Source organism: Mchenga conophoros, linkage group LG5 (genome assembly GCF_057382185.1).
Source record: "Mchenga conophoros isolate Kocher_MC1m ecotype Shallow Benthic linkage group LG5, M_conophoros_male_GT1.1, whole genome shotgun sequence".
NCBI lineage: Eukaryota > Metazoa > Chordata > Actinopteri > Cichliformes > Cichlidae > Mchenga > Mchenga conophoros.
Genome location: NC_140530.1, coordinates 38236023 through 38263715, shown reverse-complemented (window position 1 = coordinate 38263715; position 27693 = coordinate 38236023). Strand labels below are relative to the sequence as shown.

The 27693-nt window shown below is 44.1% G+C and overlaps 1 protein-coding gene across 4 annotated transcripts in view; it reads left to right on the top strand.

Moving 5' to 3' along the window:
• The window catches only part of LOC146575110 (semaphorin-3D), a 103632-nt gene that overhangs the window by 70668 nt on the left and 5271 nt on the right, over positions 1-27693 (top strand). For 3 of the 4 annotated variants that reach the window (XM_085275318.1, XM_085275315.1, XM_085275316.1), the window contains exons 3-15: positions 10241-10395; positions 10628-10690; positions 10885-11004; positions 12819-12909; positions 14505-14633; positions 15831-15973; positions 16474-16588; positions 17000-17069; positions 17697-17841; positions 19891-20113; positions 23630-23718; positions 26208-26249; positions 26714-26871. In XM_085275318.1, the coding sequence (XP_085131444.1) occupies positions 10241-10395; positions 10628-10690; positions 10885-11004; positions 12819-12909; positions 14505-14633; positions 15831-15973; positions 16474-16588; positions 17000-17069; positions 17697-17841; positions 19891-20113; positions 23630-23718; positions 26208-26249; positions 26714-26871 (1543 nt within the window). Of the gene's footprint in view, positions 1-8527; positions 8700-10240; positions 10396-10627; positions 10691-10884; positions 11005-12818; positions 12910-14504; positions 14634-15830; positions 15974-16473; positions 16589-16999; positions 17070-17696; positions 17842-19890; positions 20114-23629; positions 23719-26207; positions 26250-26713; positions 26872-27693 lie in introns of those variants that run through there. The other variant, XM_085275317.1, reaches the window with a different exon arrangement.

Sequence of the window (27693 nt, the reverse complement as noted above, 5' to 3'; positions counted from 1 at the left end):
TCATCAGCCGGTTAAACAAAAACGAGTCGAGGACTCTGCAAAGAGCACAGTTTTCTTTGTTTGCCTTTACGTTTTCTTCTGGACAGACCATGCAACATGCAGCATGATGCAGTTCAGCTCCACCCACCTGCGACCAGCTTCTGTTGATGTGGTCGGATCTCAACCAAACTGAGACTTGAGCTGACGCCACTCTGAGTGTGTCGGTGCAGTTTTTGAGTTTTGTGTTACTGCAGCAGCTGATTCACAGATATAAAGTTCAGTGCGGAGAGGCGAGAATGTCGAGAAGACGGTGATTTCTCAGGAGCTGAATTTAAAGCTCAATGTCTCAAACTTTGAGTAAAATCAAGAAGAAATGAACTGGACAGAGAACAGGAAGGAACCTCTGCAGATGGCTAACGTTAAAGAGATAAGATGCAGAAATTCTGACTAATCAAGGCGTTGTTTCAGAACACGCCAGTGTCCTTCAGGAAAATAAGAACATAGTTGTGGTAAATATTGAATTTTTGGGCCACTGCTGCAACTATTTATATCAATAATCCTTGAAATATGCTGCACATATGTGCCAGAGAGTTTCATAACCACAATATTACTGCTCTGAGTTATTGACTGGAATAACAACCTTCTGTCTTCATTTTAAATAAGTTACATTCAGCAAAGGTTTTCTCAGAGATGTTTAGATTGTGAGTTTTACCTTTTTACCTCCACACGTTAACCTTCCAGATGAACTGTGATATGGATGCTGTGGCTGTCAGGCCGGTCGGTGATGCTGCCAGACTTCCTGTCAGAGTTCAGCAGAGAACCAGATGTTTTCAGCGTGATGTGAGAAACACCCCTCAGCTGACACACACCAGGTTGTGCTCCATGAAAGCACACGTGCACGTGTAATCGCTGTCCACAGTGTCCTCAAGTGTGCGTTTGTCTGATCTTTGCCGCCGTGTTGTATGTGAGGCGTTTTTGGTTCTGTGATAGTGGGGAAGACACGATGCAGAGCAGGCAGGCCGCTTGGGCAGACGAGGAATCCTGCGAGTTCTTATCTAACCGCCACGTTTTTATCTGCGAGCGTTAACAAAACTCGGCCTCTCCCCCGTCTCGGCATCGGCGGGGTCACCGCCTCTGTGGGAAATTAATTCAGTGTTTTCAAGGAGCTCAAAGAGCTTGAGGGGTGAAAATGATTTAATCATAATAAAAATGTGTGACTAATGATTCTCTTTGGGCTCTCTCCTCATCCACTCTCCTTTCTGAGTGTTATTTGTGTCCTTTCCTAGTGGACACTTCAGCAGGAATGCAGCTTCAGCCGGAGTTTGAACGGACGGAGGTGCAGGAAGTGTGAGATTCATTCATCCTGATTTGCCTTTTGAGAATCGAGTTTCTCTGAGATACGTGAGCTTCAACAGCCGCGGGGGAATTTTAACGTTAATGCAACCCATGCAGTTTATATTAAAGTGAAAACTGCTCCAAGATAACTGAAGGAAACAGTCCATGAAACACTTTAACTGGTTTTTCGTTTTAATCTCCAGCTAAAGAGCAAAGCTGCCTCTGCTTTACACGAACACTTTTCACCCTTTTGTCCTGTTTTTAACTGTAACCGTTGCTTATGTCAGTTTGGAGCCTTGGATACACAAACAGAAACCCTGAAGAAGGAAACAGCCCGCTCATGAGTTTATATAAATGCAAAGATGGTAATTTAATAACAAATGATTGGTTGGTGGTTAAAAGCCTGCCAGGAGACGCTCACAGAGCAGACTGCTGCAGGTCAGAGGAGTCTCCTGTATAAAGATGTTTGAACACTGTTGCTAAATTTAACCAAACACTTACTGTTGATGGATTTCAAGGTGTTTTCATGCAAAGAGTATATTTTGAACTTTGTCGTGTTTCCCTTTAAGTTACGAACGCTCTCTGACTTCAGTGCTGATGATGTACCAGTCAGCAACCTGTCATTGCTCTTTGTGTGATACAAGTTTGTTTTTTAAATTCCTACACGCAGGAAAAGAAAATGTCACGTGTCAAATTCACAAAGAAGACAATTTAAACTTCCTCCTACTTTTCTATAGAAATAATGAATTTAGTAACTTCTTCTATCTTGGTTGTTAATGCACAAATGACTTTATTAGGAAACCTGTGGCTCCACGCTGTAGAGCAAACTGATGCCTTTAATGTGAAAAAGGCATTTCCAGAATAAGTTGGTCTAGAAAATGAATAAAAATTTGCAAGAAAATAAGGAAACACGACCCCACAGGACCCCAGAAGTGCTCACCCCCCTCCACCGCCCAGTGCTTAAATTAAAAAAACACATTATTGACTGAATTATGGTGACAGTAAATCAAACTTGGGGACTCTGCAGCATTTCCTGGAGATAAGGAGCATATTTTTATAATTTGTAGTCAGATTTATGGACGTTTATTCACACTCAACATTTTAAGATGATATTTTTTGGAATTATAAGATGCAGTAAATCTAAAGTGTGTTTTGTTTTGTCACTGTGTCCACAGATGACTGATTTATGACTCTAAGGTTCTTTTCCCGCTTAATTTAACCCTTTTGTGAAAGTTCCCAAACTTCCCAAATTATGGGAATGTTCATCCTCTTTTTTCTTATATGATATTAAAACAAATATTTTTGCATTTTGACCTGTTTTTCAGAAAGGAAGTGGGACAATGGACAGATAATTCAGTAAAGATGGTGATGAATGGGATATTTGGAGCACTAAAAAGCATGTGATACAGTATTTGAGCAAGCTGAGCGTGTGACTGCTCTCAGAGACCTTTGTGAATCTTCCCTGGATTCATTATAACTCGAGGAAAAGCTTTGAGCTATCGGTGCTGAAATTAAAAACAGGATTTTCTTGCATGGGCCAATAAATTAGCAATAAATCTAATGGGGGGGATTTACAGCCTGAGGGCTGTTGGCCGCTGCTCTTTGGTTGCAGCTCCGTTGGACTCGGATCAAAGGTGGTTCCCCTGACGTCTGCTACACTGAACAGATGTAGTAGCTGTAAACAGACCTGACTTTCCTCTCCTACTAGGTGGTGTGTGCGTCTGTCTGAACAGATCACACACGAGCATGGATGAATGTGTGAAAAATGTTTCTGTGTTTGTATTTCTGAGTGATGGCGAGATGCAGCACTGAACAGTTCAACCTCAGAGTTACACTCAGGATGCAAACTGATGGAGGAGATGTGAAATCACCAAATATGGAGGCGAACTCTGAGATAGTTTTTTTCCATTTGACTTTTTAATGAAGCGTGAAAGCTCAGACTAACAGAGCGTCCTGCTGCGCTGCAGGCGGGGAGCAGAGCTGCACATGGCGTGATTTGATCCAACCTGCCCCACGGCTCCCTCGGGCCATTCTCTTATCGAGTGATCGAGGGCTTCCAACTCTGAGCGAGTTATTTACTGCACTAATGTGCCAAGACTGTATCCAAAACAAACTTGTATTACCTCTATTTTTAGTTTGTTTGATGAGGAAAAATTAATCACGCAGGGAGGTACGGCCCGAAACATAATACTAAAAAAATACTTCTCTAAGAAACGACTTTGATTTCAGCTCTTCTTACATTTAAAATATATGACAAAAACTGAACAATGAAAGTCTCACAGATGATTCATTCTTACTTCAACCCAAAGATTAAGTTAATAACATCTTTAAAATTACTCGGTTACAGTTTTAACTGAGCTTGTTTTTTAGGGGTGCGTGAAAACGGAGCTCATGGAGAAACTTAAGGAACGAACCCCACTCGAGAGCCCTGCGTGGATTCCTGTTACCTGTGAGCCACTGTGCCTGTAATTAGAATGATCGATTCATTACCATTAATGCAGAAAGGTAAAATATATATTTGAGCCAAATTAGAATATTAACTTTAGTTAGTAACTTTAATGCAGTGACTCACTTGAGGAGCAGTCGCATGGAGATAAAATGTTTATTTTTTCAAAAAGGGAGCAAAATGTTTTATTAAAATTCTTCCTGAAGAAAGAAGTGAGGCAGGCGATGAAGTCGAGCTCAGATCTCTGATCTCATTGCCACCTCACATCAGCTGATGGGTTAGGGTCCAGTCAGAAAATTTCCACTCTGTCTACAGCTGATGCACATCTGCAAGCCACTTTACAACCCACCTCCGTGCAGCTCCTCCCGTTCATGCTGTATGTGATTAATCAACATCATGTCTGTGTCACTACGGGGGCCCTCTATAGCTTTCTCTGCTGATGGAAACAACGATCTTAGACGCTATCTTGGGCCTCGTGGTCACTGAGTTCCTGGCGCTGAGAGGAGGCGGCAGCACCAGGACAGGGATCAGATGCTTTGTTTTGTTAAGCAGGTAGCGCCCTGGGTCGCTCTCACTTCCTATAGCTGTCACCTCGTGTACATGAAGACAGATGGAAAGGTCAGAAAAAGTCACTCTGGGTTTTCCCTGTATTTATTCAGACCGCTGTCATCCTCACTGAGAGCTGCCTGCATCTAAAAACTCACTACTTCTAACTCACTTGTGGACATTGTTCTGCAGGAGAAGCATGTTGCACTTTGGATTTCAGCAACTTGCTAAATGTATAAATGAGTTCAGCAGGCTAACAGAGGAAGCATGATCCTGAGCTCTGCTTTCAAACACAGGCCTGTTTTCTTTTCACTGCAGCTGAATGTAAAAATGCTCTCTGGGAGGCAGGCTCGTCGCTCCTGTGCTAACATGTCGTGTTTGGCTGAAGCAAGCATGTGTGCAAATCACGTTGCACCGCTCGCCAAGGTCTGAGCACACACGCACACTTTTAATGAAGCAAATCCAGTTTTAATCACCTCCCTGATTGCAGGCAATCAGCGTTCATCACAGGGAACGATCAATCACACGCACACACAGCTAAGCCGCACACACAGATGTCACACAGGCTCGTATTCACTCTGACGCGCTTTCACACTTACGCACCTCACAGTGAAAATAAAATGCTCCAGACTTTAGACTCTTCTGAACTTTTCACATACAACACAAAGTATAGCAGCACTTTAAGTCTTCTCGGATGCTTTTATCTTTTTATGTAATTCATTGTGATGTTGATCAAATCCGACTGCTCAGTTTATTCTTTGGCGTCTTGACGTTTTCTTAGTCACTTGAATCTTGAATCAACTTTTTTAAAGTAAAGCCAAAACTAAGAAAATATGACATTTTTATACGTTTTACTGCGAGGAACAAATTTAACACTCCCACAGTGAGTAATCGTGCCTGTGCTCACTGTCCTGACGATAAAAGTCACTGCTGGTTAAATTGGGTAAAGAGAAAAAGATTGAATACATGTGAACCAGCTGTGCTGTTTCATGCTGGGACATACAGTCACAGTCAACTTCCACTGAATTGCAGCTTGAGAAGATTGCATAGCTGCAAAGATGGATTTGTGTTTTTTGGGTTGATGGAGGCAGATGATCCACTGAGTTGACCCCTAAAGGGAGCAGCTGTAAGAAGGAGGAGATAACTGTGCGTGTCTGAACAGGATTTTGGTGCATTGGTACAAAACACAGCTGTAAAGAACTGTGGCACAGCTGTGATGCAACAAAAGTGCGGTCCTGCATCATCAGTTTTTAAAGGAGCTCTTTATTCGTTGTTCTTTTAGTCAGTTCTGTTACATTCAGTCATTCTTTAGGTTAGTTTTCATTTTAACACGACTTGTACCTCCGTAGATGCATCATTGCACTGAACAGCGTGACAAACATGGTTTCACTTGTTGATGTGTGACTTACATTCGTCTTCTCGAGTCTTAATCTAACCTGAAACCAAGTGTGTAGGCAGATTTACGTCCCCGCAACATGTGCGTGCGCTCAAGGTAGCTCACACACCGATGTGCAGCACAAAGTTCAGCAATCAGCAAATGTTTGCCATTAATTCTCTGCTGTTGATTGGATGATAAAGTTAAACAGAGCGATATAATTATCTGATTATAGGTTTGGATACAGCTGGTACTTTTATATTAGCGATGAGGACAAAAGTGCTTTGAAGCATCTTAAATGGTTACAGTTGCACAAGTCTGTACATCTGATCTACAAGTAGAATCAATGGACATAATTTGGTGTAAAAACTCATGTGTGGCCAGTGCAGAAAGGACAAATTGACACTCTGACCTGGACTCACTAATCCCGACCTCGCTGACACACACACGCCAGTACACACTCACACGTGAATGGATTACCGAACCGGCCCTTTAAGCACAGGCCCGGGGGGCCGAGAGGTCAGAGGACCCCTGCAAAGAGCCTCTGTGTGAAGTAAGTGTTTGTAAAGTCACAGAGTTCAGTGAAAAGGCACAGAGGAGCACAACATAACCATAAAGAGACACAAAGTGACCTTAAAGAGGTGAGGACGACTACAACACGATGGAAAACAAAAAAAAGGCCGCGTGCCATCATCGTGCAGTCGTTTTATGTTCAGCGCCTGTTGTGAAACATTTCTGGATGTTATGCGTCGCTTTGTGTTCTCATCTCTCTGTAGCTTCAGTAGGTTTTAGTAGTTTGGTGTCTTTGTGGTTATTTTGTATCTTTTTGTGGTCCCTTTTTCTTTGTTGTTGTATTTTCTAGCTTCATTGTCTCTGTGATCATTTTGTTTGTCAGTTCTTGCCTCTTCTTCGTCATTTCTCAGCATTTCCTTATTTTTATTCTCTTTATTGTTATTTTATACTGGAGTCCATTTTTTAATAATCCATGCAAACTCACCCACAAACATACACATGGACTCACAATGAGTGGAATACAAAGCTTTGCTTTATAAACCTCGAAGCTGTACTTGAATCAAGACGTGTCGAGGCTGTGACCTCTCGCCATCCAGCAGTCATGACGAATCCACATCACCTCTGGCCAATCAGAAGCACTCAGCATTACCTCCGGACTGTGATTGAAAGGAAAAGCAACATTTAGGCATTTAACTGAATTACATCCAGACTCAGTGAAACTTTGACCGGTCCAATGCACTTATGGCCACTAATGAAGACAGACAGACAGACTGAACCCATTCTTGCTTTTCTTCCAACCATTGGAAGTGATTTTAGTGCGGACGCTTCCTTGTTTTGGTGACTGCTGACTTTAAAACGGTGCAGGTCTGTTCAAGTTATCAGGAAAACAAAAGGAAAAGTTAAAGGGGAAGAACCTGGACGTGCAGCAGTCCTGTGTGACATAAAGCTTTTGGTTTCCTCTCTTCGTTGGTATTTCATGTCATATTTTTCATCGTGCCCCCCTCGGGGGGAGTAACTTTTCTTTCATCGTGTGGTCTACTTCCCATCCCCACTTCACTTGATCGATGGGATCTCTCAGACTCGGAGCCAAATGCCGCAGCTCTGTAAAATAAGAATCTACTTGCCCTTTTCCAGCTCAGCGGCTCAGCCCCTGCTGGTATCTGTGGTGCTCTTACTGTAAAATCATTCACGGTGGTTATCGCTAGCAAAAAGTTTGAAATAATTTAATTAGAAAAAACAGCTTTATACTAATCTGAAAATTCCCCAAATTTTAAGAGAGGAAAAAATCTACAGAGGCCTGTTTGCTCAGAATATGAGCTGACTTAGCGCACGGCTAACAGTCTGGGTTAGTTTGATGGTGACCTGCTCTCAGCCCCTCGAGCTTTAAATGAGTTGATGACACATTTTTGTCTGTTTCTATGACACGTTTCATGTTCTGTTCCTTTAACCTCTATAAATCTGCCCACTTCAGTTACATGTGTGACGCCCTGAGGAGTCTCACAGCTGTGTGAGAGTGGATTATCTGAATGAGAAACGAGCTGTGAAGATCTCATTTAGGAGCCTGAACAGATGTGGCTGTTACGTCTGATTGCACACACAACTTTGCTGTGTGTGTGTGTGTGTGTGTGTGTGTGTGTGTGTTCAGTCTTTACTTGTATAAAAGTCCAGTTTCCTCTTTGGATGTAAAAATATCAGGATCCTGCTCAGATGGATAAAATCAGTGTTTATAGTTTCAGGCTGTTTTTGCACTTTTCTCATAAATGAACACCTTTCGTCTCAGTTTCTGTATTTTTACCTGCAGTGTGTCTAATCCACCATTGTGCATATTATCCTGAAGTATGCCAGTCTGTGATTGGTCCTATTACGAGTCACATCGAGGGTGATTTCCTGTGCAGAAGGAGAATTTTTCCGTTTTTACCTCACAGCTGTTCCTCGAGTCTCGCTCTGAGTTTTGTCAATTTCTTCATCAGACAAAGATGCAAAATAAACTGGAGGAACAATTAATCACAGAGGAAGACCTAAAGCAAAGTCTGCGCCTTTTCTGCCTTTTTGTACTTGTAGGACTGAGGAATCACTTTCATTCATCACTCCTTTTATTATTTTTTCAATGGGGGGCTCAGTGAAACTGCTGAAGACTACGCGTGATTAAAGGCTGTGCAAATAAACTTGACTGCACGGCTCTAGAGTTGAGCCTTCCTCCATTCTTCAGCCCTTTCTCCTCTGTTTCCACGCTTGATTAGCGAGCAGAAACTCTTGTGCGTCCCGTTAACGCGATGAAAGCGGCGTGATTGTCAGAGCGGTGATTTATTTCTTTTTAAATGTCCTCTGGTGCGGCTCAAGTGCAACAAATGTGCCGTGCTGCATTCAAAGCCGCTTTTGAGCCATCGGGACGCACAATCAGCGTGTCCGCGCACACGCCGGACTGTGCTGTGCATCCGCAGTGTGGGGTGCGCTCTGACTCGCAGGCCGGGCCTGAATGCTGTGACGGTCTTGTTGAGTTTCACGGTTAGTTTCCTTCGTTCGTTCAAGCGATTGTTTGCAGCGCAGGCAGGTCAGTGCGGCGGGAAGACGAGGAGGATTTCAAGGTTAATTAGCTGCTTTTACTCCAGTTAATATTTGCAGCGTGAGGTCACAGACTTACCCACCGTGACCCTGATTCAAATGAGACGCAGGTGTTTGAATGAATAGAGGATCAGTTATGGAGCCGCCCGCCTGAAGCACTTTCTGTCCACGTTTAAACCTGAACGTTCAAAGACGTGTTCAACATGTTGATGTTGCACTTTTTGCATTTCTATTTAAATTGTCTAACACATTATTGTTTTTATGATTTATACTTAGTGTTTTTACTTGTAACTGAATCATTTTTAATGCATTTAAATGTGTGTAAGCACGAAGCATATAAGCTTGTATTTATTATTATAACTGCAGAGTCCTACTCTTGATGAGCCTGTAGTTTAACAACAGTGGACTATAGTTGGAACTAAAAGTTGTTTTCATTGTTTTATCCTCGGATTATCTTTTGTTCACAGGGATGATGTTCGTGGATGTTTTGCCCCAGCAGCACAGAGAGTTGTTTGTTTTTGCTGTCAAATGACAGGAAACGGCACAAATGCATCATCATGAAATCAGTTATTAGGCGGGCAAACGGCTAAATTAAAGTCCACTGAGGAGCTTAAATGTGATTTAAGTCATGAAATGTTGGGAAAACACTTTTCATTACAAAACTTGCACTATTAAGTTTCAGACTGCATTAGGATTATTGAATTATTTGTCATTTCTCTGTAGACGTGTTGCATGCTGGTGTGAACCTGAGTCCTCTTCGATCCAGTTTCACTCGCAGCTGTGGAAGTTTCAGGCTGACACACTTTGCAGAGCCGAGAGGGTTTCAGGGTTGATTTGACCTGCTTGCTCAGGTCGTTTTCTGCCTGCTTTAGCAGCGACTCCCCAGAGACGAGCGCAGCGGCAGCCTGCAGCCTGACTGATGACCTGATGCTGCCGTGTGTCAGTGATGGCGAACAATTAGGAGAGATGTATTCAATAAAACATATTTTATTGAAGTAGCAATACAAACTATATAACACTAATAAAATAAATCCATTCACAGTTTAATGGAGTTAAAATGCAGTTTTTCTGAGCATTATGGAAATCTCCAAACAGTTCACGCAGCTCTGGGTGAGACGATGAACTTCAAAGTGAAAGGTTTTCACTGTTTTCACTCGATTACTGACGAAGTTAAAGACGCATCAAATGTTTTCTGTTAATGTGGCTTATTGTTACTCACTCACACGTTTCATATTAACTCAGCCTTCTTGATGATATCTTGCAGGATCTGCATTATTTTTGTCTTGCAAAATTTTAATAGGAGACGTTTGAAGCTCATTTTGCAGACGTCTGTGTTGTTGTTGTCATTTCAGTTGAAGGATGTGTGAATTATGGTGCATTATAATTAAAGGCAGTGAAATTAAAAAAACACTTATGGCTGGTGAGAGCTGATGCTGGGTACAGGCGCGTTTGATTGAACAGCCTCTCTCCTCCGTCTGTGTCAGATGTGAGGAACGGTTCAGCTGTCTTCTGGGAGGAGGGGGTCAGCGGTGGGTACCAGGCCCTGCTGTTAGACGAGGATAAAGGCTGGCTGCTGGTCGGAGGGAAAGACCACATCTACCTGCTGAAGTCTGACAGCTTGGATCAGCCCTCGCAGAAGGTAAAGCCACAAAGATTCATTGTTGCTGTATCTTAGTTGCACATGTTCACCAACAGCCTGCACATGCTGATCTGGAGAGATTTCACTGTAATCGCTTCCTCTGGCACAGAAAGCAGCCACAGCTCTGGAGCCCAAATGATTATTTGATCTGGCAGGAAATCAGTCGGTAACATTCGTAGTCGTTCGAGCTGCTTTGTTGCCAGCGTTGCTGATTGATGCTCGTTTCTTTCAGATCTACTGGCCGGCTGCCAGAGAGCATGTGGAGCACTGCAGGCTGGCTGGCAAAAGCCTGGAGGTAACACACTGAGCATATTTTAGTATGTGCACAGTTTGTGTGCATTTAGTTTTATTACACAAACAAACTCTAATCACAGTTTATCTGTACAGTAATAAATATCAGTTACTCTGGAGTTTTTGTTATCAGTGTTACAACGACTGGAATAAGTGAAGAATTACATTAGACATGATCCTGTTTTTGTCTTTTTGCAGACTGAATGTGCCAACTTTGTGCGGCTGCTGCAGCCTTTCAATAAGACCCACGTTTATGCTTGTGGTACTGGCGCTTTCCATCCACAGTGCACTTACCTGCACCTCGGACACAACACAGAGGTACCAGTTCATTCAGTCGTTCATTTAGTTCAAATAAATATGAAGTCACAAAGCTAAAGTGGAGCAGAGGGTTGGCTGTAATGGCATTCAAGACTTTAAAAATTGGATATTTCTGTTGTTTTATATGTGAAAGAGTAAATCTGCTCTGTCGCTTAACAAAGTTTTTATTTAAGCCGCTGATTATTTCCAAACGTAGAAACTGTGAAGTCAAATTCAGACGTTTTCAGTTCCACAGTTAGATGTTCGGCTCTGCCAGATCCAGGAAAGCCAGAGGACCCAGTTCTTTGCTTGAAAAACAAAGCCAGCACTGCCATGTTGTCTAATGTGCTGACTGGAAACATACTGGTGTCACTGCTATGATACACCTGGTGGAGCAACAGCCAGTCAGGGTCTCGCTCCTACCTCGTCACTAAGGACACTTTGGGGTCACATTTAAACTCTGTGGATCATTTTTTAGCTTGCATGTTGTAAATGAGCTTATTTTACCCCAAACCACGAGCTAAACATAACCAGTGTTTTTGTGGTGTCTGAACTAAAGTGACAGAAAGAAGGAGGAGAAAACCAAAACATGAACCTCAGTGTTTTGGCTCATGCTACAGCCCTCTGAGGCTGGAACTGTACCAGGAACAAGTGGTTCCTATTAAACTGAAGAAATAGTTAGTGCATTGTACTGTAGTGACTTGTACTGTCTGCATAGTCACAGAAAATTGGCAGACATGTGCCTCATGTACTCCAGTCCCCCCCAAGTGGACCCTTGTATACTTGTGGTCTGCTATCTTCAGCCAACGTTATCTAACACAATGTGATGGCAGTGTGAGGAAATGAAGGACAAAATAGTTATAAAACAATCATGAATGGAAACAGAAGAACTGCAAAGTGATAAAAACAACAAAGAAGAGACGAGAGAAATCCCAAAGGGAACACACAAGATAATCCACAGTGGGTTTTCACAGAGAAAACCACGTGGGGCCACAGAAATGTTGCACTTTTGGGCCCTCTGTTACACCACTGGGCTCCTATGGAGGTTTTCACCGGGCAGTCCACAGTGGCCACGCCCATAGAAAAGTCATACAGGTGTCCCAAAGGGTAAAAGTGCTGCACACCCATTTGGGATAAATGTGGGTTTCCCTTCCCCCATAAACCCACAGTTCACCCACACGCACCCACAGTGGGCCCAGATGTGCATGTTTGCTGGCCCGTTATTTGTAATAAGGAAGGTTACTGCTGCGGAGAGGATGAAACCACAGAGCATGTTTTAAACCTCAGTAACATGGAAGGGGGGTTGAGTGGGCCCCCAGTAGTTCGGCCCACACCTGCTGTAGAGCGTGGTCCAATGGTCCCAACTGTAGGACCCTCCCTGCATGAGTGGGCTGCCCCACATGGGACCCCATTGGACTTTAGGGGGCCCATAGCTTTATGTTCAGTGGCCACCTCAACCTCAAAAAACAGGTTAAAAGATAAGTTTGGTCTAAAATGTGGATTTTTTCCTACACAGTCTGTGTTTGAAGCAAAAGGCCTGAACCAGAGCAGTACTGTTGACTGATAGGTTTCTGTTTGGAAATATGCTGCCCTGCTGAAGGGCTGTTTGCTCGCCTGTGTTGAAGGACTCATTGTTTCCTAATCCATCCACCATATTCAGACTTCTAAAACACTAATATTAATCATCATCATTGTTGGCAGTCCTCTAAAATCAGTCAGCCTCTCTAAAGAGCTTCTGTTCTGTAATGAAGTGAAGTGAAGGCAGCTTCATCTTTGCCCTTCTGGTTATCCATCATTCTGTGTTTGTGTGGTCTCCTCTGTCCTCTCTCCTGCAGGAGCCGTTGTTCACGCTGTCTCACACGGTCGAGTCAGGCAGAGGAAAATGTCCCTTCAGTCCCAAAGAGCCCTTCGCTGCTAGACTGACCGGTAGGTCCCGTCCACCCACGCGCACTCGAAGGTCTGGCCTGAAAGAGTGGCCATATTGAATCATCATCTGTCATTCTCTAAAAGCCGTGTTCACATTCTGGTGACAGCGGCGCTGTGCGGCGTACAATCCCACCACTGTGTGACTCCTCGCTGCAGAGTGTCCGCTCAGCCGCGGCGTGTGTGGTCCGCATGAGTTATTCCACGCGCTGACGTCAGCCGCTGCCCCCCATGACATAAAGGACATAAAACACATCGGCCATATTTGGATCACTTAGACAAAGAGAGAGCTCCATAGAAGAAGCCATAAGTTTTTATAACTGACGGTTGGGTCTGTGCTGACAGCTGAGGAATGAGGGTTTACCAGCGACGGAAGCACGATGTCTTTCCAGCACAACTAATGTTTAGGGGAGGCTGTGACTCAGGAGTCAGAGTCGGTTGGCTACTAATCTGACCCCTACTGGTTTTGTGCCCCCAGAAAAGTGTTTGCATGATAGCAAGAAAGCAGAAAAGGTTCAGTAAAGCGTTGCAAACCTGGTTTGTAAATATATTGTCACTATATTGCCAATTAAACCAGCCAGGTGCTCCCAGTTGCACCGATTAACTCCGCCTACCAGGAACCTGCAAGACAGCGCACAGGGACAGAAACCCATCAGGCCCTGGCCGAGGCGCCTCTGCGTGGGGAGTTGTTAGTGTTTGTTTGGAATTCAGTAATTTTAATGTTAAAATAAGTGAGCAATAAACACAACGTGATGCTTATTAAACAGCTTAGTCATGTTGTGAGGTGAAAGACCTTCATGTGAGCGCCCTCAGTCATTGGACAAGCCTAAGAAATCAAGATAAGGACATCAGACACGCTCTAAATCTGTTTGTTTAGTTGATAGAGTTGAAAAATGTGTTGATTTGGTGACTGATGAAAATCACTAAACTCTAGTAAGACTAGTAGAGCCTTTGCAGTGACAACATCCTGATCTTAAATGTGTCCTTCCTACATGAGCTGGAGGATCTGTGCACGCCGTCACGTGTTTTTCGGATGTTTACGGTCTGAGCTGTTTATTAGAAAAAGCTGCTTAATGAGTAAAAGCTGTGTACGCTGAGCGGACTGCATGTGCTGTACCTGGACGTGTCTGAGTGCCGCGGGAGGTTAAATTACATGTAAACATGTAGTTAAAACAAGGAGTCAACACTGAAGTTATGGAGGTGCAATTAAGAGGACCAGACTGTTTTCATTTTTCACATGAAGGTACCCAGGGAGAGACGGCCAGTGTTTCAGTTAATATTCAGCTCCTTAAAACCACAAAACAAACACTGAGGACCAATTAAGTGATTTTTTAAAACCTTATTAAGACATTTTTTTCAGGAAATGATGTCAGAAATATTTTGCTTCATTGTTTTCTTACAGATGAATGTTTTCATGAATCAGTTTTCAGATATTTGCTGTTCTGCTCTGGGCCTGCAGAGAATGCAGAGCCTTCAGTCGAAGGCGGAGCTATAAAACAGATGCTCTGTGTACTGGTCAACTCCTGAATGTAGGAAAATATGTTTCACGCAAATTTATTGTTCTTGTTCAGGCAGTCGTTCCTTTTCTTTCTCCCTAGGCGGGGATCTGTACGCGGGTACCTCGGTCGATTTCATGGGAGCCAACGCTGCGATCTTCAGGACATCCATCCAGGGCAGCAGCCAGCATTACATCCGCACTGAAGCCTACGATCACAACTGGCTCAACGGTAAGAAGCTCCGTTTCTTTTGTTCTCCGTTCGACACACCAGATAAACTTCTGCAACACATGGAAACACTTACCGGTTAATGGTCCCCTGGACAAACGTTTGCTACCGTATATGAACCATGTGCACAATAAGTCCTGCAGAAGTAAAAAGTTTTGTGCAAAAATTCAACGTTGAATACAACTGTGTGGCAATAGATTTAAACCCTAGTATGAAACCAGAGGTAGACACACGGTTCCACCAAATCTTTTTAAAGAATGGATGCAGAGTGCACACCGCTCACATTTTCTTAGACAAACCCAACCACTGATATCAGTAAGGATGAAAGAAAGCAGCTTTTAGGGCCTCTGAAGGGTGCAGACATCCACTTTGCCTGGTCGGAAATACAGCTTTGCATCCATCATCCTGGGGAGCTGCTCTCACTAAAGGTACTTTTAACTAATCAGGAGACCATTACTTAGTCTGTGGTTGTCATACATGAGCATTAATGTCCCTGCTCTGAGAGCCGAGACGATGAATTATTCTAAAGGTTTTAGGACTCCTGAGCTTTGAGCCTGTTTGGTTCTTTTTTTTGTTTCATTCCTTTTCTCATTTTGTATACTTGCTTATTGTGTGTGTGTGTGTGTGTGTGTGTGTGTGTGTGTGTGTGTGTGTGTGTGTGTGTGTGTGTGTGTGTGTGTGTGTGGTTTTAGTGTCAGGTTTACAGTTAGGTTATTGTTAGGGTTATTTTTGATGGTCAGGGTTATGGGCTACGGAATGCATCATGTCAATGGGATGTCCTCACTAAGATATCAAAATGAGAATGTGTGTGTGTGTATGTGAGACACACACCTAGCCTGGACTTATTAGTTGTGTAGTTTAATACTAACACCAAGCTGCTCTCCGATGCATCCATCGGAGTGAGTGGTAGATAGAAAGCACAAGACAAGAAAACTGTGAAAATTGTTAATAATTAATTTTTGAAATTGATAATAATAAGCTTGGATAAGGTACATAAGACATAAAACAAAATGCAGTAGCAGAAAGAAAAACAAATTAAAAGAAACGAAAGACACACGTTTTCTGACAGTTTAAGCTGATGATAGCTCCTCCTCCATGAGTCTTCTATTACTCCTTCACTTGTTATACCTGTAATTTACAAATAATCTATAGAAACAGAGAGAAGCTCACAGAGTCAAATGTGTACCGTCTCCCTCTCAGAGCCAGATTTTGTGGGCTCCTTCTCCATCCCTGACACGCGCAGCCCGGACGATGATAAAGTCTACTTCTTCTTCAAGGAGAGGGCGGTGGAGGCCGGGCAGTGGGACAAGAGGGTGTACAGCCGCGTGGCCCGAGTCTGCAAGGTAACGACGAGCAGCCTCGACGTGATTAAGGAATCCGTGACGGGGATCAGGGTTCTCTGTTCTGCTGTCCCGCATCACTGTTATAACTGTTAACAGGCTTTCTGACGCCTGTTTTGCTTCATGTGTGATTTATCTTTAGTTTTCTCAGTTAAATATAAACAGTTAAAAAGCTAAGCCCGTCTGAGACACAGATATTCAGTTTATTACCATAAGAACTAAAGAAAATCAGTTTTCATATTTAAAACACATCTGGGTAATAAATTTATTAAGTAAAAAGCACCAAAACAAGTAAATACATCTAAAGCTTTTTTAGTTTCAGAGCTTTAAATGAAGGAGTTAAGGTTTGTGTTCTTGAACTGAACAGAAATGCAGATCTGTGGAGACGGACGAAGGTTGTAGACGATGTCTCCTTTTTATGTTTCCTTCCCTTCCTCCCTCACTGTACTGCTCCTTTAAATCTAACCGTCATCCTTCCCTCTCTCATCTCTTCCTCAATCCAGAACGATCTCGGCGGGAGGAGGAGTCTCATCAACCGCTGGACCACCTTCCTCAAAGCCCGGCTGGTCTGTTCTGTCCCCGGCCCGTCTGGAGTCGACACGCAGTTTGATGAGCTTGGTAAAAAACTCCTCCTCCTCCTCCTTTTCCTTCCTCTCTGGATGTTTTCTTACGTGACCTCTCCTGAATAATCTTAGTACAGTACGCCTCGCCTGTGCTCTCGCCTTATCGTCCCAACTTTAAAACGCTGACGCTGTTATATTTGTCTCCTCCTTTCCTTCCACACACTGTCCTGTCTTGTCTTTAGGAGGCCTGAGGTTACAAAGGTTCATCCAAACTGTCACATCAGCCACTGATTAAAACTTTATTGGTACAAATTTGTGCAACTGTGAATGATTTACAGGTGAAGTGACGCTAACGAGGCAAATCTAAACTTCTTCCAGTCTTCCTCCCTCAGTATGAATAACACGGTTTTACTGCTGCACATTGTTCATGATTCTGAGTTTAAAAGCAGCCTCTGTGTTTCCTTAGAGGACGTCTTTGTCCTGGAGACCAAGGACCCTCAGAACCCGACCATCTATGGAGTCTTCAGCACGTCCAGGTGAGGGCGCGTTCAGCCGTGCAGTCACTTACATGTATCTGGTTTATTTCAGAGACCACTTTAACACGAGCTGCTTAAACTTTTACGTTTCTCAAGAAATCCTTTTAAAATGCACGATTTTAAAGATCTTTAAAAGTCACGTGATTATTATGTGGTGCCAGGCCGTGTCACTCTGTCCTCAGTGGTGCTCATGAGCTCGCCGCTGCACATGTTCATCACCGAACTTCTGATTCAAGGAGAACTTTATTGACATTTAGGCTTTGAAAACTGAAGGAAACAGTTTTCAAGGGAAGAGGGAGGGCGTCCTCTTCCTGTATGTGCACGCCCACTGCCAGGCTGGCACGTGCACACTCAGGGGTGCAAAGGAGCAGAGGTCAGATGTGGGAGGTGTCCAGGGTCAAAGGTGAAGAGGCCCAGCTGGTTGTGTTTTTGTAACCAATGTATGAAAGCACTCCACCTTTTTTCCCCTCGTGTCCTTCCTTTCCTGCTTCCTTCTTTCTCCTTCCTCTTTTATTCTTCCTTCCTTCCTGGCCTGTTTTGGGGTTCTTCTTTCCTCCGCTTCCCCTAACCTCCCAAACTCCATCTTTCTGTCACATCCGTCACCAACACCTCCTTTTTCTTCCACAGCTCCATATTTCGTGGTTCAGCAGTGTGTGTGTTCTCCATGGCGTCCATTCGAACTGCTTTCAACGGACCATTTGCCCATAAAGAAGGTCCCGACTATCGCTGGGTCGAGTACAAGGGTCACATCCCCTACCCAAGACCTGGCACCGTGAGTACTCCCGCACCAAAAGCCCCCAAAACAAACCACTGTAGCATGAAACATTTTAATATACTACAACACGATCCTTTGTTATATAAGCAGTGTAAAAATAAAGAAAAATCCCCAAACCTCCCTGCACTGTCGTCTAGTTTTGTGTCAGCCACATAACAGCTTCCTGAAATAAAGCTGAAGTATGCTAACAGATGGGATTAAAGATACGAAACAGAGGACAGCTTCACTGCTGGGAGGTTTGCACAGCACCTGTAAATCATATCTTTGCATACATGTACGCAGTTCATGTGTTTGCATTATTATCCATCATAAACTCCCGTCATGGAGGAATGTGATCCCCCCTTAAAGTCATCCCCAAATGCACAGACAGTCTTAAATCTTCAGCCAGAAGAAGAAGAAGGGCTGCACCTCACAGCTCCTCAGCAGGCTGCTCCCAGCATTGGACAGCCTCTGTCCACAGTGCAGAGCAGCACACAGCTAAGAGTCACATCTTTGCACAGTTCTCTTATTACAAAAATGTAGAGTGTATGAATGTGCAGTAAATATACAGGTATCCCCACATGAATCCTCCAACTTATACAGAATAAAGTTTTATTATAAAGTCCTGGTTCTTTAGAGCAAACATCTGTCTGCAGTCTGGATGGTTTACGTCACATTTTTATTCTTTTAGGCACTGATTTGAGGCCAGTTTAAAGTAAAATTAATGGCTTGAGATGGTGAAATAAATAAATTACTGTCCTCACATTACTGTGTCTGAAAACACTGCAGTATAACCTTCAGCATCTCTCGAGTATTTGTGGTGAAACGGCCCTTTAAGCACAGGGTAAGGTTTTGGTCAGGCTGTCACTTTAATGTTCAAAAGCTGCTCCTTTTAAAGCCTCGTCGCCCATAAATCTCTGCTAATATAGTGGCGACAGGACGGTATTTATGTTTGTGTGAATAACTAAGACTCTCCTGTGAGATCAGACTCCAAACACACACAACACCGCTAATGAAAACAAGCTGATGGCGCTGCGAGAGGAAAACCTCTGGTGATTTAACACCTGAGCTGTGAAGTCCTCTGGGAAACTTCAACCTGTCAGGAGGTGCTGGGGTTTTAGTGTGTGTCAGGTGCTATTTCATTCTCCCTGCTGGGGGACTCGGAGCTCTGCAGAGTGGTGCTGAATCATGTGGCTGATTGCAGAAGAGGTGAGTCGCATCAGAGCTGCAGGGGAGAAGTTTGAAGTAGCAGGATGATTAATATGATTAATAGCAATATGAAAACGTCAGCGCGATGCTGTGATTCTAATCCCCCGATCACTGACTCACTGTCTTGTTGACTTCAGCTTTTTCACTGTGCTCGACTCGTGTTTTCTCCTTTTTACAATCCTGTCTTCAGCATTTCGATCCCTTCTGTAATTCCTTTTCTTTCCTCGCCTCCTCACTTTTTCTTCAAACCACCAGAGTTGGCTCTAGACTGCTGGAGGTAGCCATCATGAAATCACCTACTAGTTTGTGAAATGTTTTAAAGCCTGGTCTGTACCATTTTTGTAGCACGTTTATTAGCTGGAACCAGCATCTGTAAACTGTGTAGGCTCAAATATCTGTTAGGCACCGACCAGAACTGGAGCACAAACAAAAATACACCAGCTGCACAAATACAAACCGATATATAACCGATATAAATGACCATCATTATGGATGGATGCTCCCTCTGACTAGGTAAAGTTATACTTACTCCACACTGAATGGTAAAGTCCGGTTAAAGTCCAAGCTGATGCACAAGCTCAGCTTCCAGAATTGTGACTCTGTTTGGTAAAAAATGCTCAACCAAATCTTTGACTTTGTTATTCTAGAAATAAAAACTCTTTAAATCCATGTAAACAATGATAAAAAGCACGACCTGTGTAGTAACGTTGAATAGAAAATCTTCTCACTACATGTTTCTTTCTGTCTGCTGCATTTACCAGACAAACATGAACCTTATGTTGTCCACTGCTCCCTCACTCAGTCGTTCGTCTTCCCCGCTGATGGTTTGTTCCTGTATTCCTCCCTCTGGTCCTCCAGTGTCCCAGCGAGACCTACGATGCTCTCCACAAATCCACCAAGGACTTCCCAGATGAGGTGGTGAGCTTCATGCGGCAGCATCAGCTGATGTGGGAGCCCGTCCTGCCTCTGGGCGGCCGGCCCATCTTAACCCGCGTCAACTCGGCCTACACGTTAAAGAAGGTTGTCGTGGACAGGGTGGACGCCGAGGACGGACCGTACGACGTCTTACACCTGGGCACAGGTGAGGAGGACGAGGGGAAGGAGAAGAGGGGAGGGAAGAAAATGAAAAGTATCGAGACTGTGGAGGAAAACGGACTCGGTGTGCAGCTGGGACTGAAATCTCATCAGTTTGTTACCAGACAGATCAGTTGAGCTGATTCAGAGTGCGATGGAAAGTGTGTAAATGAAGCAAAGAGAGTTTAGAAGTTTACAGAGTTACAAGGAGGCAAACTGGTGACGTTTTCTCTGGAACGCAAAAAGGTGTTTTGTGGGTTTTACACTGAGAACAGAGCAAAACTTAATGTTGAGATAAAAGGTGAAAAGACCGTTTTGACTTTGAAACAGTAAAACGATAAAAGAAGAGGCAGGATTGACAAATATCGAGCTGTGAGTTGTCTTTTTTGGCTGAATCTTCACCAAAGGAGGTTGTGGTGTTCTTATGGATGCACTAAATTCCAGTTTAATAGTGACATGTGAATTTTAGGAATAGCTGGAAATCTTTGAAACACAGAAGGGATTTCTAACACGTCCTGTTTCTAACGTGTTCTTTTAACCTTCTTTAACACATTTCCCTGATTTAAAATTTTTAATATTTTGTAACTTTTACACCCATGAATCATGAATAATTCTTCCTCTGTGTTTGAGCCAGAACATCTGCAGACTCTGGAAACATCAGCTTAGTTGGGACACGACTGACAGACCAGCAGAACGTTCAGATTCGGTTCCCGGTGAAACTTTGGACGCTCGGCTGTGAGATTTAAACCCGTCGGTAAAATAAGGTCAGCTGAGGCGGGGCCGAGCGAGCGGGCGTTTGAACTCGAGCGTGTGATTGGACCGTCTTTTAGAGCGGCGTACTGTGGCTCGCCTGTTGTGTGTAAACACGTTTTCATTCATTATCTGTAAGGCGGTGAAAAATGGCGAGCTTTTATTGTGACGGGGTGAATGATTTCCTGAGTGTGTTGGGCCTTTGTTCATTAATGTGCACACAAGTGCGTTTGCTTGTGTGTGTGTGTGTGTGTGTGTGTGTGTGTGTGTGTGTGTGTGTGTGTGTGCACGCATGATTAATGGCAGCGGTTATTTAAGTGCTGGCGACAGATCGGGGGGCCAGAGGTGCTGTGACTGCTCCATACATCTCTGCTGAGTGGATTCCTCTCCACCACCTCATCCCCCCGTTAGCTCCACATTCACCTGCCTGATAAATGCTCCTTCTAATCTTTCATCTAATACCACCAGGAGGAATATTTCTACATGCTTTCTGAGTGACAGATGACTTTTTTTATTGGTTTGTTATATCCCATTTTAAAAATATCCTACTCTTTAATCACACGCCTGCATCACACCGTTTCGTTTAGGATTGAAATACAGCTTTGAGAAGTCTACAGGTCACTGCGGCCGAGTACTCGTTTGGATTGTGGCTTCTAGTTTATCTGTTCAAATGTATTAAAGTGAACGCAGCTCTGTGCGCTGAAAGCTTACAGAAGCTTCTTTTATATCCAGTCCAGTTAAGTTCAGATTTAGCTCATCAGTCTGCTAATGGGCAGTAAATGGTGCAGATGTGTTTCATTTCTGCTGTCAAGAAAACATGACGTGGTCTGTCATTCAGCACTTTCTGCTCTGCTTCAGGTCACAAAACAATTTTTTCATCCTGAGTTGCAAATCTTAACAAACAGCTCACAGATACGCCGATAGATGCTTAAGTTCGTTTAAATCAAACACTGTAACTTTAAGCTGCTCTGTCCTGTAGCTTTTCACAGACCCTGCTGTGATTGGATGAATAGTGCATGGGTTTAGAAAAGGTTTAAACTGTACTGTGATAGGACCCCACTGTTACAACGAGACAGTGTGCAGATATTCCACAATCAGCTGGAGGTGGTGTTATTGGAGAATGGAAGCATTTAAGAAACGTCGTAACTCGTCCACGATGGCAGAGCGAGGTCACCAAGGTCACATAGTGCTTAAAAGTCACCACTCCAGACATCCTCTGAATTAACATCAGCACAAAAGCTGTGCACCGGGAGCTTCGTGGCATGGCTTTATTATGTTCATACCATCTATCACTCGGACGGACTATCAGCGCTCTTATCCGTCTGCTCCTGTATTCTGATAAACACCGAGGCTGACACGATGACGCCGCGGACACCTGCACATTCTCCCTATCGCCTTATCTGTGCATGTTTGTTTCAAACGGTGAATGATAACAAATGAAAGGTGGAGATGTCTGTGCCTGGGTTTGGTATGCAGGGGATCAGATTCATGTATGTGGGTCTCCCGGAGCGATGAACCCTGACCTCACCTGACTTAATGGAGGTCTTAAATATAAACCCCAAAGGTCAAAAGTGACCTGCTGGTTTCAGTTCAAAGCGAACACCTTTGTGCTGCTCTGTGAGGCTTCAAAGCAACTGTGGAAGTTTAAAGTTTGTTAGTGCTATTTCATCACTGATTAACAGAAACGTGCCTCTGAGAACGAGTCCATCTGTTTTAGTAAAGGTTAAGAAATCCATGATTCTCTCTGAAACTGAGATTTGACTTTTTGCTGTCCTGGATGTTTGTGACAATAAATGAGTAAAAAAACAAAAACTAGCGGCTGTCCTCGCTCTGCCTGTCGTGCTTCGTTTATGTTTGACTCTGGTTCAGTTTGAAGCAAATAAAGGACCCAGTGGGAAACACATACATTATTTTATAGAAGCTTGTTGGATTTGTTTCATCTCCAGGTTGTGCTGATTTGTGGTCTCAGTGTTTAGAGTCTAAGAAAACAAAAATGCAGGGATCAGTATAATCACAAAGCTACCAGATTACATTTTTTACTGTGAAATTAAACGTGGTGACCACAGGCATCGAAGCGCATCATTACTCAGTGATGAGGGCACACTTGTTTGACAGACATGTCTGCAGACACACACACAGCATGCAGTAGCCTCACAAACAGCTGCAAACACACACGGTTTCCCACAGCGGAGCTTTATGAGCATGCTGGCGTGATGCGAGCGAGCGTGTTTGAATGCCTGAACATACAAACGTACAAATGCGCGCCCGTCTGCGTCTTCAGCAGTTGATTTGTGTGCGTTTGTGTTCCATATGGTTTTGCTGTGTTACATCCTAAGTGCAGTGTGTGGTTTCACCGTCACAGCTGCCACGTGTAACGACAAACTGCCATAGATTGTGCGCGAGGTGCCTGTTTAGCGTTGTTACCAGGGTTACCGCTGTGTCCCGTGCTAACGTGGGAACGAGCTTTGGTCGTGTAGCTTTGTTTTTCAGACGCGTCATCTCCCGAAGGGGCTTTCCTGGGAGGCTGTTGTGAAACAGAACTCCTGGCTCTGCTTCTGGAAAGATATAACGGGTCAAACTTTCGCTGTTCCTGCTGCAGTTTCTCTAAAGAGGGGCTGATGCATTCTTACTGTTTCATCACGCCGGCATAAATCTAAGACCGTCTTTGCAGATGTTTTATTGGGGCAGAGTTTGGTTTCAAAGCTGAAATGAAAACGTGTGTTTTGCTGCAGGATTCCCACACGTCGGTCAAAAATCCTCTTTTATGTTGCAGATGATGGGAAGGTGGTGAAGGCGGTGTCTGTCATTAAAGACAACTGGGTCACAGAGGAGGTCATACTGGAGGAGCTGACAGTCTTCCAGGTGAGATGTTATTACAGGTTTGTGAGCGATGGAGAGCACTGAGGTGGTGATAATGCTTTCCAACCTGTTATATCCACATAGCTCTGTGTGATTAACGCTTTCCTGATGACAAAGCAGGTTTACTTTGTGACTAACAGCCCTCAGTTTCTCCATCAGAGAAAAACAGTCAAAATAAAAGGATGGATGTAGTTGCTGGGTCTGAACAGCTGATGTGCCTCCTGTGGTTGCAGAAACGCTTCCTTCCCGTAGGCGTCTGTTGCCGGGGCCTCTGTAAACACTTCCCTGATGAGTTTGTGGGCTCGGTTGTTTCTTTCAGGTCAAAGTGAATAAATCATGAAGTTCACTTTGTAAATTTTGGTCATTCAGAGTTTCAGACGGGGCCGATTCTTCACTCAGGACTTCACAAAATCAGTTTCACAGTCAGGTCTGTGTCTCGCTCAAACACCAGATGCTAATCTGAAGATTTCAGGACTGGATTTCACAAACCAACAGGTGACATCATGGTGTTTATGCCCATGTTTTATATTGCCAGGCCAAACCCAAGTCTCCTTTAACAGCACCTTTTGATAAACTGGTCCAGTCGCTCAAGCGTGCGAGCACCCAGAAACTGAGCCGTCTGTCCTGCTGCAGCTGTCTTTGAAGCTCTCTCTGCACGCCTCACTGCCGGCACCACCTGATTTCAAACGAGTCTCCCACAGAACCTTTAAGCCTCGAGCTCAGAGGCGGACTACACGGGACTTTTATGGCTAAAACCACAGGGCTTGTTTCCGTGACTCCCACTGTCCATCTGCCAGGCCCGGACCGTGTGATCGAACATCGTTTTCTGGAAAAACTCCACTAAACACAAAAACAGATAGCAGGGCACATATTTCCCAAGGTCATCTGGGTAAATAAGCTAATGGGGACGGCAAAGAGAGAGAAGTGAGGGACGTGAGGAGGGATGGATGCATCAGGGTGAAAGGAAAAAATACAGCTGGACTAAATGTGGAAAAAAACACAGAGGACAGAAATAGAGTGAAGGATGCAGGAGAGGAGGAGGGGGATAAAAAGACGGGAGAGAGGGAAGGAAGCAGAAAGTTAAACGGAGAAATGAAACCCAGCCGGTGCTGGAGCTGAGGGCAGGTGAAGGAAGAGAAGCCACAAACAAACAGGATGCCACACACACTCGGCCTGTTTACTTCCAGCTGAAATTAAGACAGGAACAAACCCATTTCCAGCAGACTCACAAAACAGCCGGACAGCTGTGGGCAGCGTATGAAACGAGAGCTTTTTTTTCTATGGGCTGAAGTCTGCGGGGGGCTGCGGGGGGTCGGGCTGCACCCTGACCGAGTTTCACACGAGCTCGTTCAGTTTCTGGCTGTGACAGAACGCAGGATAGTCGTATCACTGTAAAACACTTTCTCTCTCCTTCACTTCGACTCCTCGGCTCAGCGCGGTCAGGGGTCGTCGACTCCCTCTGTGAAACGCTTTACCCAGTCAGTGAGCCAGAAAAATGGAGCTGGGGGGTAATTTTACCCCCCGAAGAAGAAAGAGACTTATTAGATTTCTAATCTCAGTAGTTGCCCTGACCTCAGCCGCGAGTCGCTGCGAGGCATTCCTCAACCTCAAACAGCTGAATTATTGCTGCTTTTAAGGAGCAGCGTCTGTGGTTTGGAGTCAGCCGTGCGAGTCGACCTTTCCTCCTCCGTTCCTGCGGGTTCGTCTGCAAATAAGAACGTGTGTTTGTTCTTTTTTATATAAACTGGGTCGTTTTTGACAGGGAGTAACTAAGTTCATTTGTTCAAGTCCGTCACTTAAGTAGGTTTGGTTTGAGCATCGGGGAGTCTGGGCTTAATTTCCAGATGCTAACAAATTTAGCTGGACCTGCAGTCGCTGCTCGGGTACAAATAATATTAAATAAGCTGTGAAACACATATAAAGGTTACAAGATACAAGTACTGCCATTAAACGTGCGTATAGAGTCAAAGAATCCTCAAAACTATGCTCACATGAGTATCTGTCCACTATAACATCGATATATAAACGCTGTTAAAATATGTACGTAATAAAAATTAATAAGTGAACCGTGTTGTTTATATATCATGTTGGCCAGTTTTATTCGTCCACTCATTTACTGACTAATAATCTCACTGAAGCACCGCAGCAATTTCCTAATGTTGTAAACCTGCTCAACATTTGGCAATAAAACCCTTTCTGATTCTGATTCTGATTCTGATTTAAAAGTTTATCTGCTGCCAGCTGCTCCAGCTGTTAAACGCTGCTCGTCTTTGCTTTCTCCCACATTTATTCACCAATAAGAATTTTTCTGAGTTGTGCAACAGGAAACTCGAGCCTGATGAAGCCGGCACTGCAGTTACTCCTAAATCCTAAATTATTCCTCGTCTCGTTAATAATTCTCACCTATCACGCTGCATCGATGAACGCCGCCGTCTGTCATCGCGCGTTATCTGTAACTTCTTATATTTATACTTCTCCTCTTCATCCCACAGAGTCCCACTCCCATCCTCAGCATGGAGCTTTCCACCAAGCGAGTAAGTCTCTCTGTTTCTCTCTGAAGCGTCGGACTTGGATTACTTATGTATTTCTGGAGCTTTCTTAAATTAAATAAGTCATTATTTGGTTCATGTCACAGTGATGGTCCTGGTCAAAGAGGAAATGTGTGTTTTTCCATCTGTCCAGACGATTCAGACTAAGATATCTAAAGTATTTAAATTTGATCTAAATATTAGATGTTGACTTTTCTGCAGCAAAATCAGCTTTGAATAAATCATTCTTCTCTGTAGCATCTTTACATCTTTATAGATTTCGGTGACACGAGTCCCCGAAATCTTTCATTTAAAATACAAAACTGAGAGAAGCGTGAACATATATGAAGATTATGGGTGAAACAGGATGTTGAGCAACTTTTTTAGAGTTGTGCAACAGATATGAGCCATGAGGATGCACGGCCAGCTTACAGAAAAGCTCTCCTCTTCCTCCCCCCTCTGCTCCACAGCAACAGCTGTACGTGTCCAGCGAGCTCGGCGTGGCCCAGCTGGGGCTCCAGAGGTGCGAGTTATACGGGACCGGCTGTGCCGAGTGCTGCCTGGCCCGAGACCCCTACTGTTCCTGGGATGGACAGACCTGCTCCAGATACTTCGCCATGAGCCGGAGGTAACGAGGACGGAGAGGGAGGACGTTTATCAGCCCGAGTCACCCGAGTGTGAACACGCTGTAGGATTTACTCTTACTGCGTTCAGCCCTGCTTATGTTGGCTGTTGCTCAAAAATAATAGATGAAGTTCATCCATGTGGCACATTTCAACAACAACATGATTTTTTTTCATTTAAAACAGATAATTGTGCAAACATTGTAAACTTTTCAACACTACTGTAGCTTCATAAGAATCAGAGCAGACAAAGACGTCAGGCACCCAGCTAACTCTGATGGTGTAAAGTCTTTACGGCTCTTTGTGTGACAGAAAGCAGACCACAGGGACATTTCAGCGTACACACTCGCACCTCGAGAGCCAGATATCTCTGTGAAAAACAAGCTGACATGACTCGCATGCACCCCTGCAGACCACCGGGCCACAGAGCCAGTGCAGGTGGGCCGTTGGTAACCAGTTCAAAATATAAAATAAAAGTTTAATGCACACACATCTTCCTGGGATACATCGCCATGGTAACTGAAGCCGCATTCACTGATGGATGCATGAGGGACAGCTGGGGCTTTAGAGTCTTGTCCAAAGATAACATGCAACGTGCAAACTGGAAGAACCAGGGATTGAACCACCGACCTTCCAATTAGTAGATGACTCTGTGTGCACAGCCGCCCCCTAGTTTGACAAACCCCGTGCTGACTTATCGAGCTGACGACCACCTTCGTGTGACCTCTCATATGTGATTGGTCATGCCGGGGGAGCAGGAAGATCGACCTGTGCACGGTGCTGATGCCGGTAAACTGGAGTTTTAGCCGTTAAAATTTTGCAGTGTG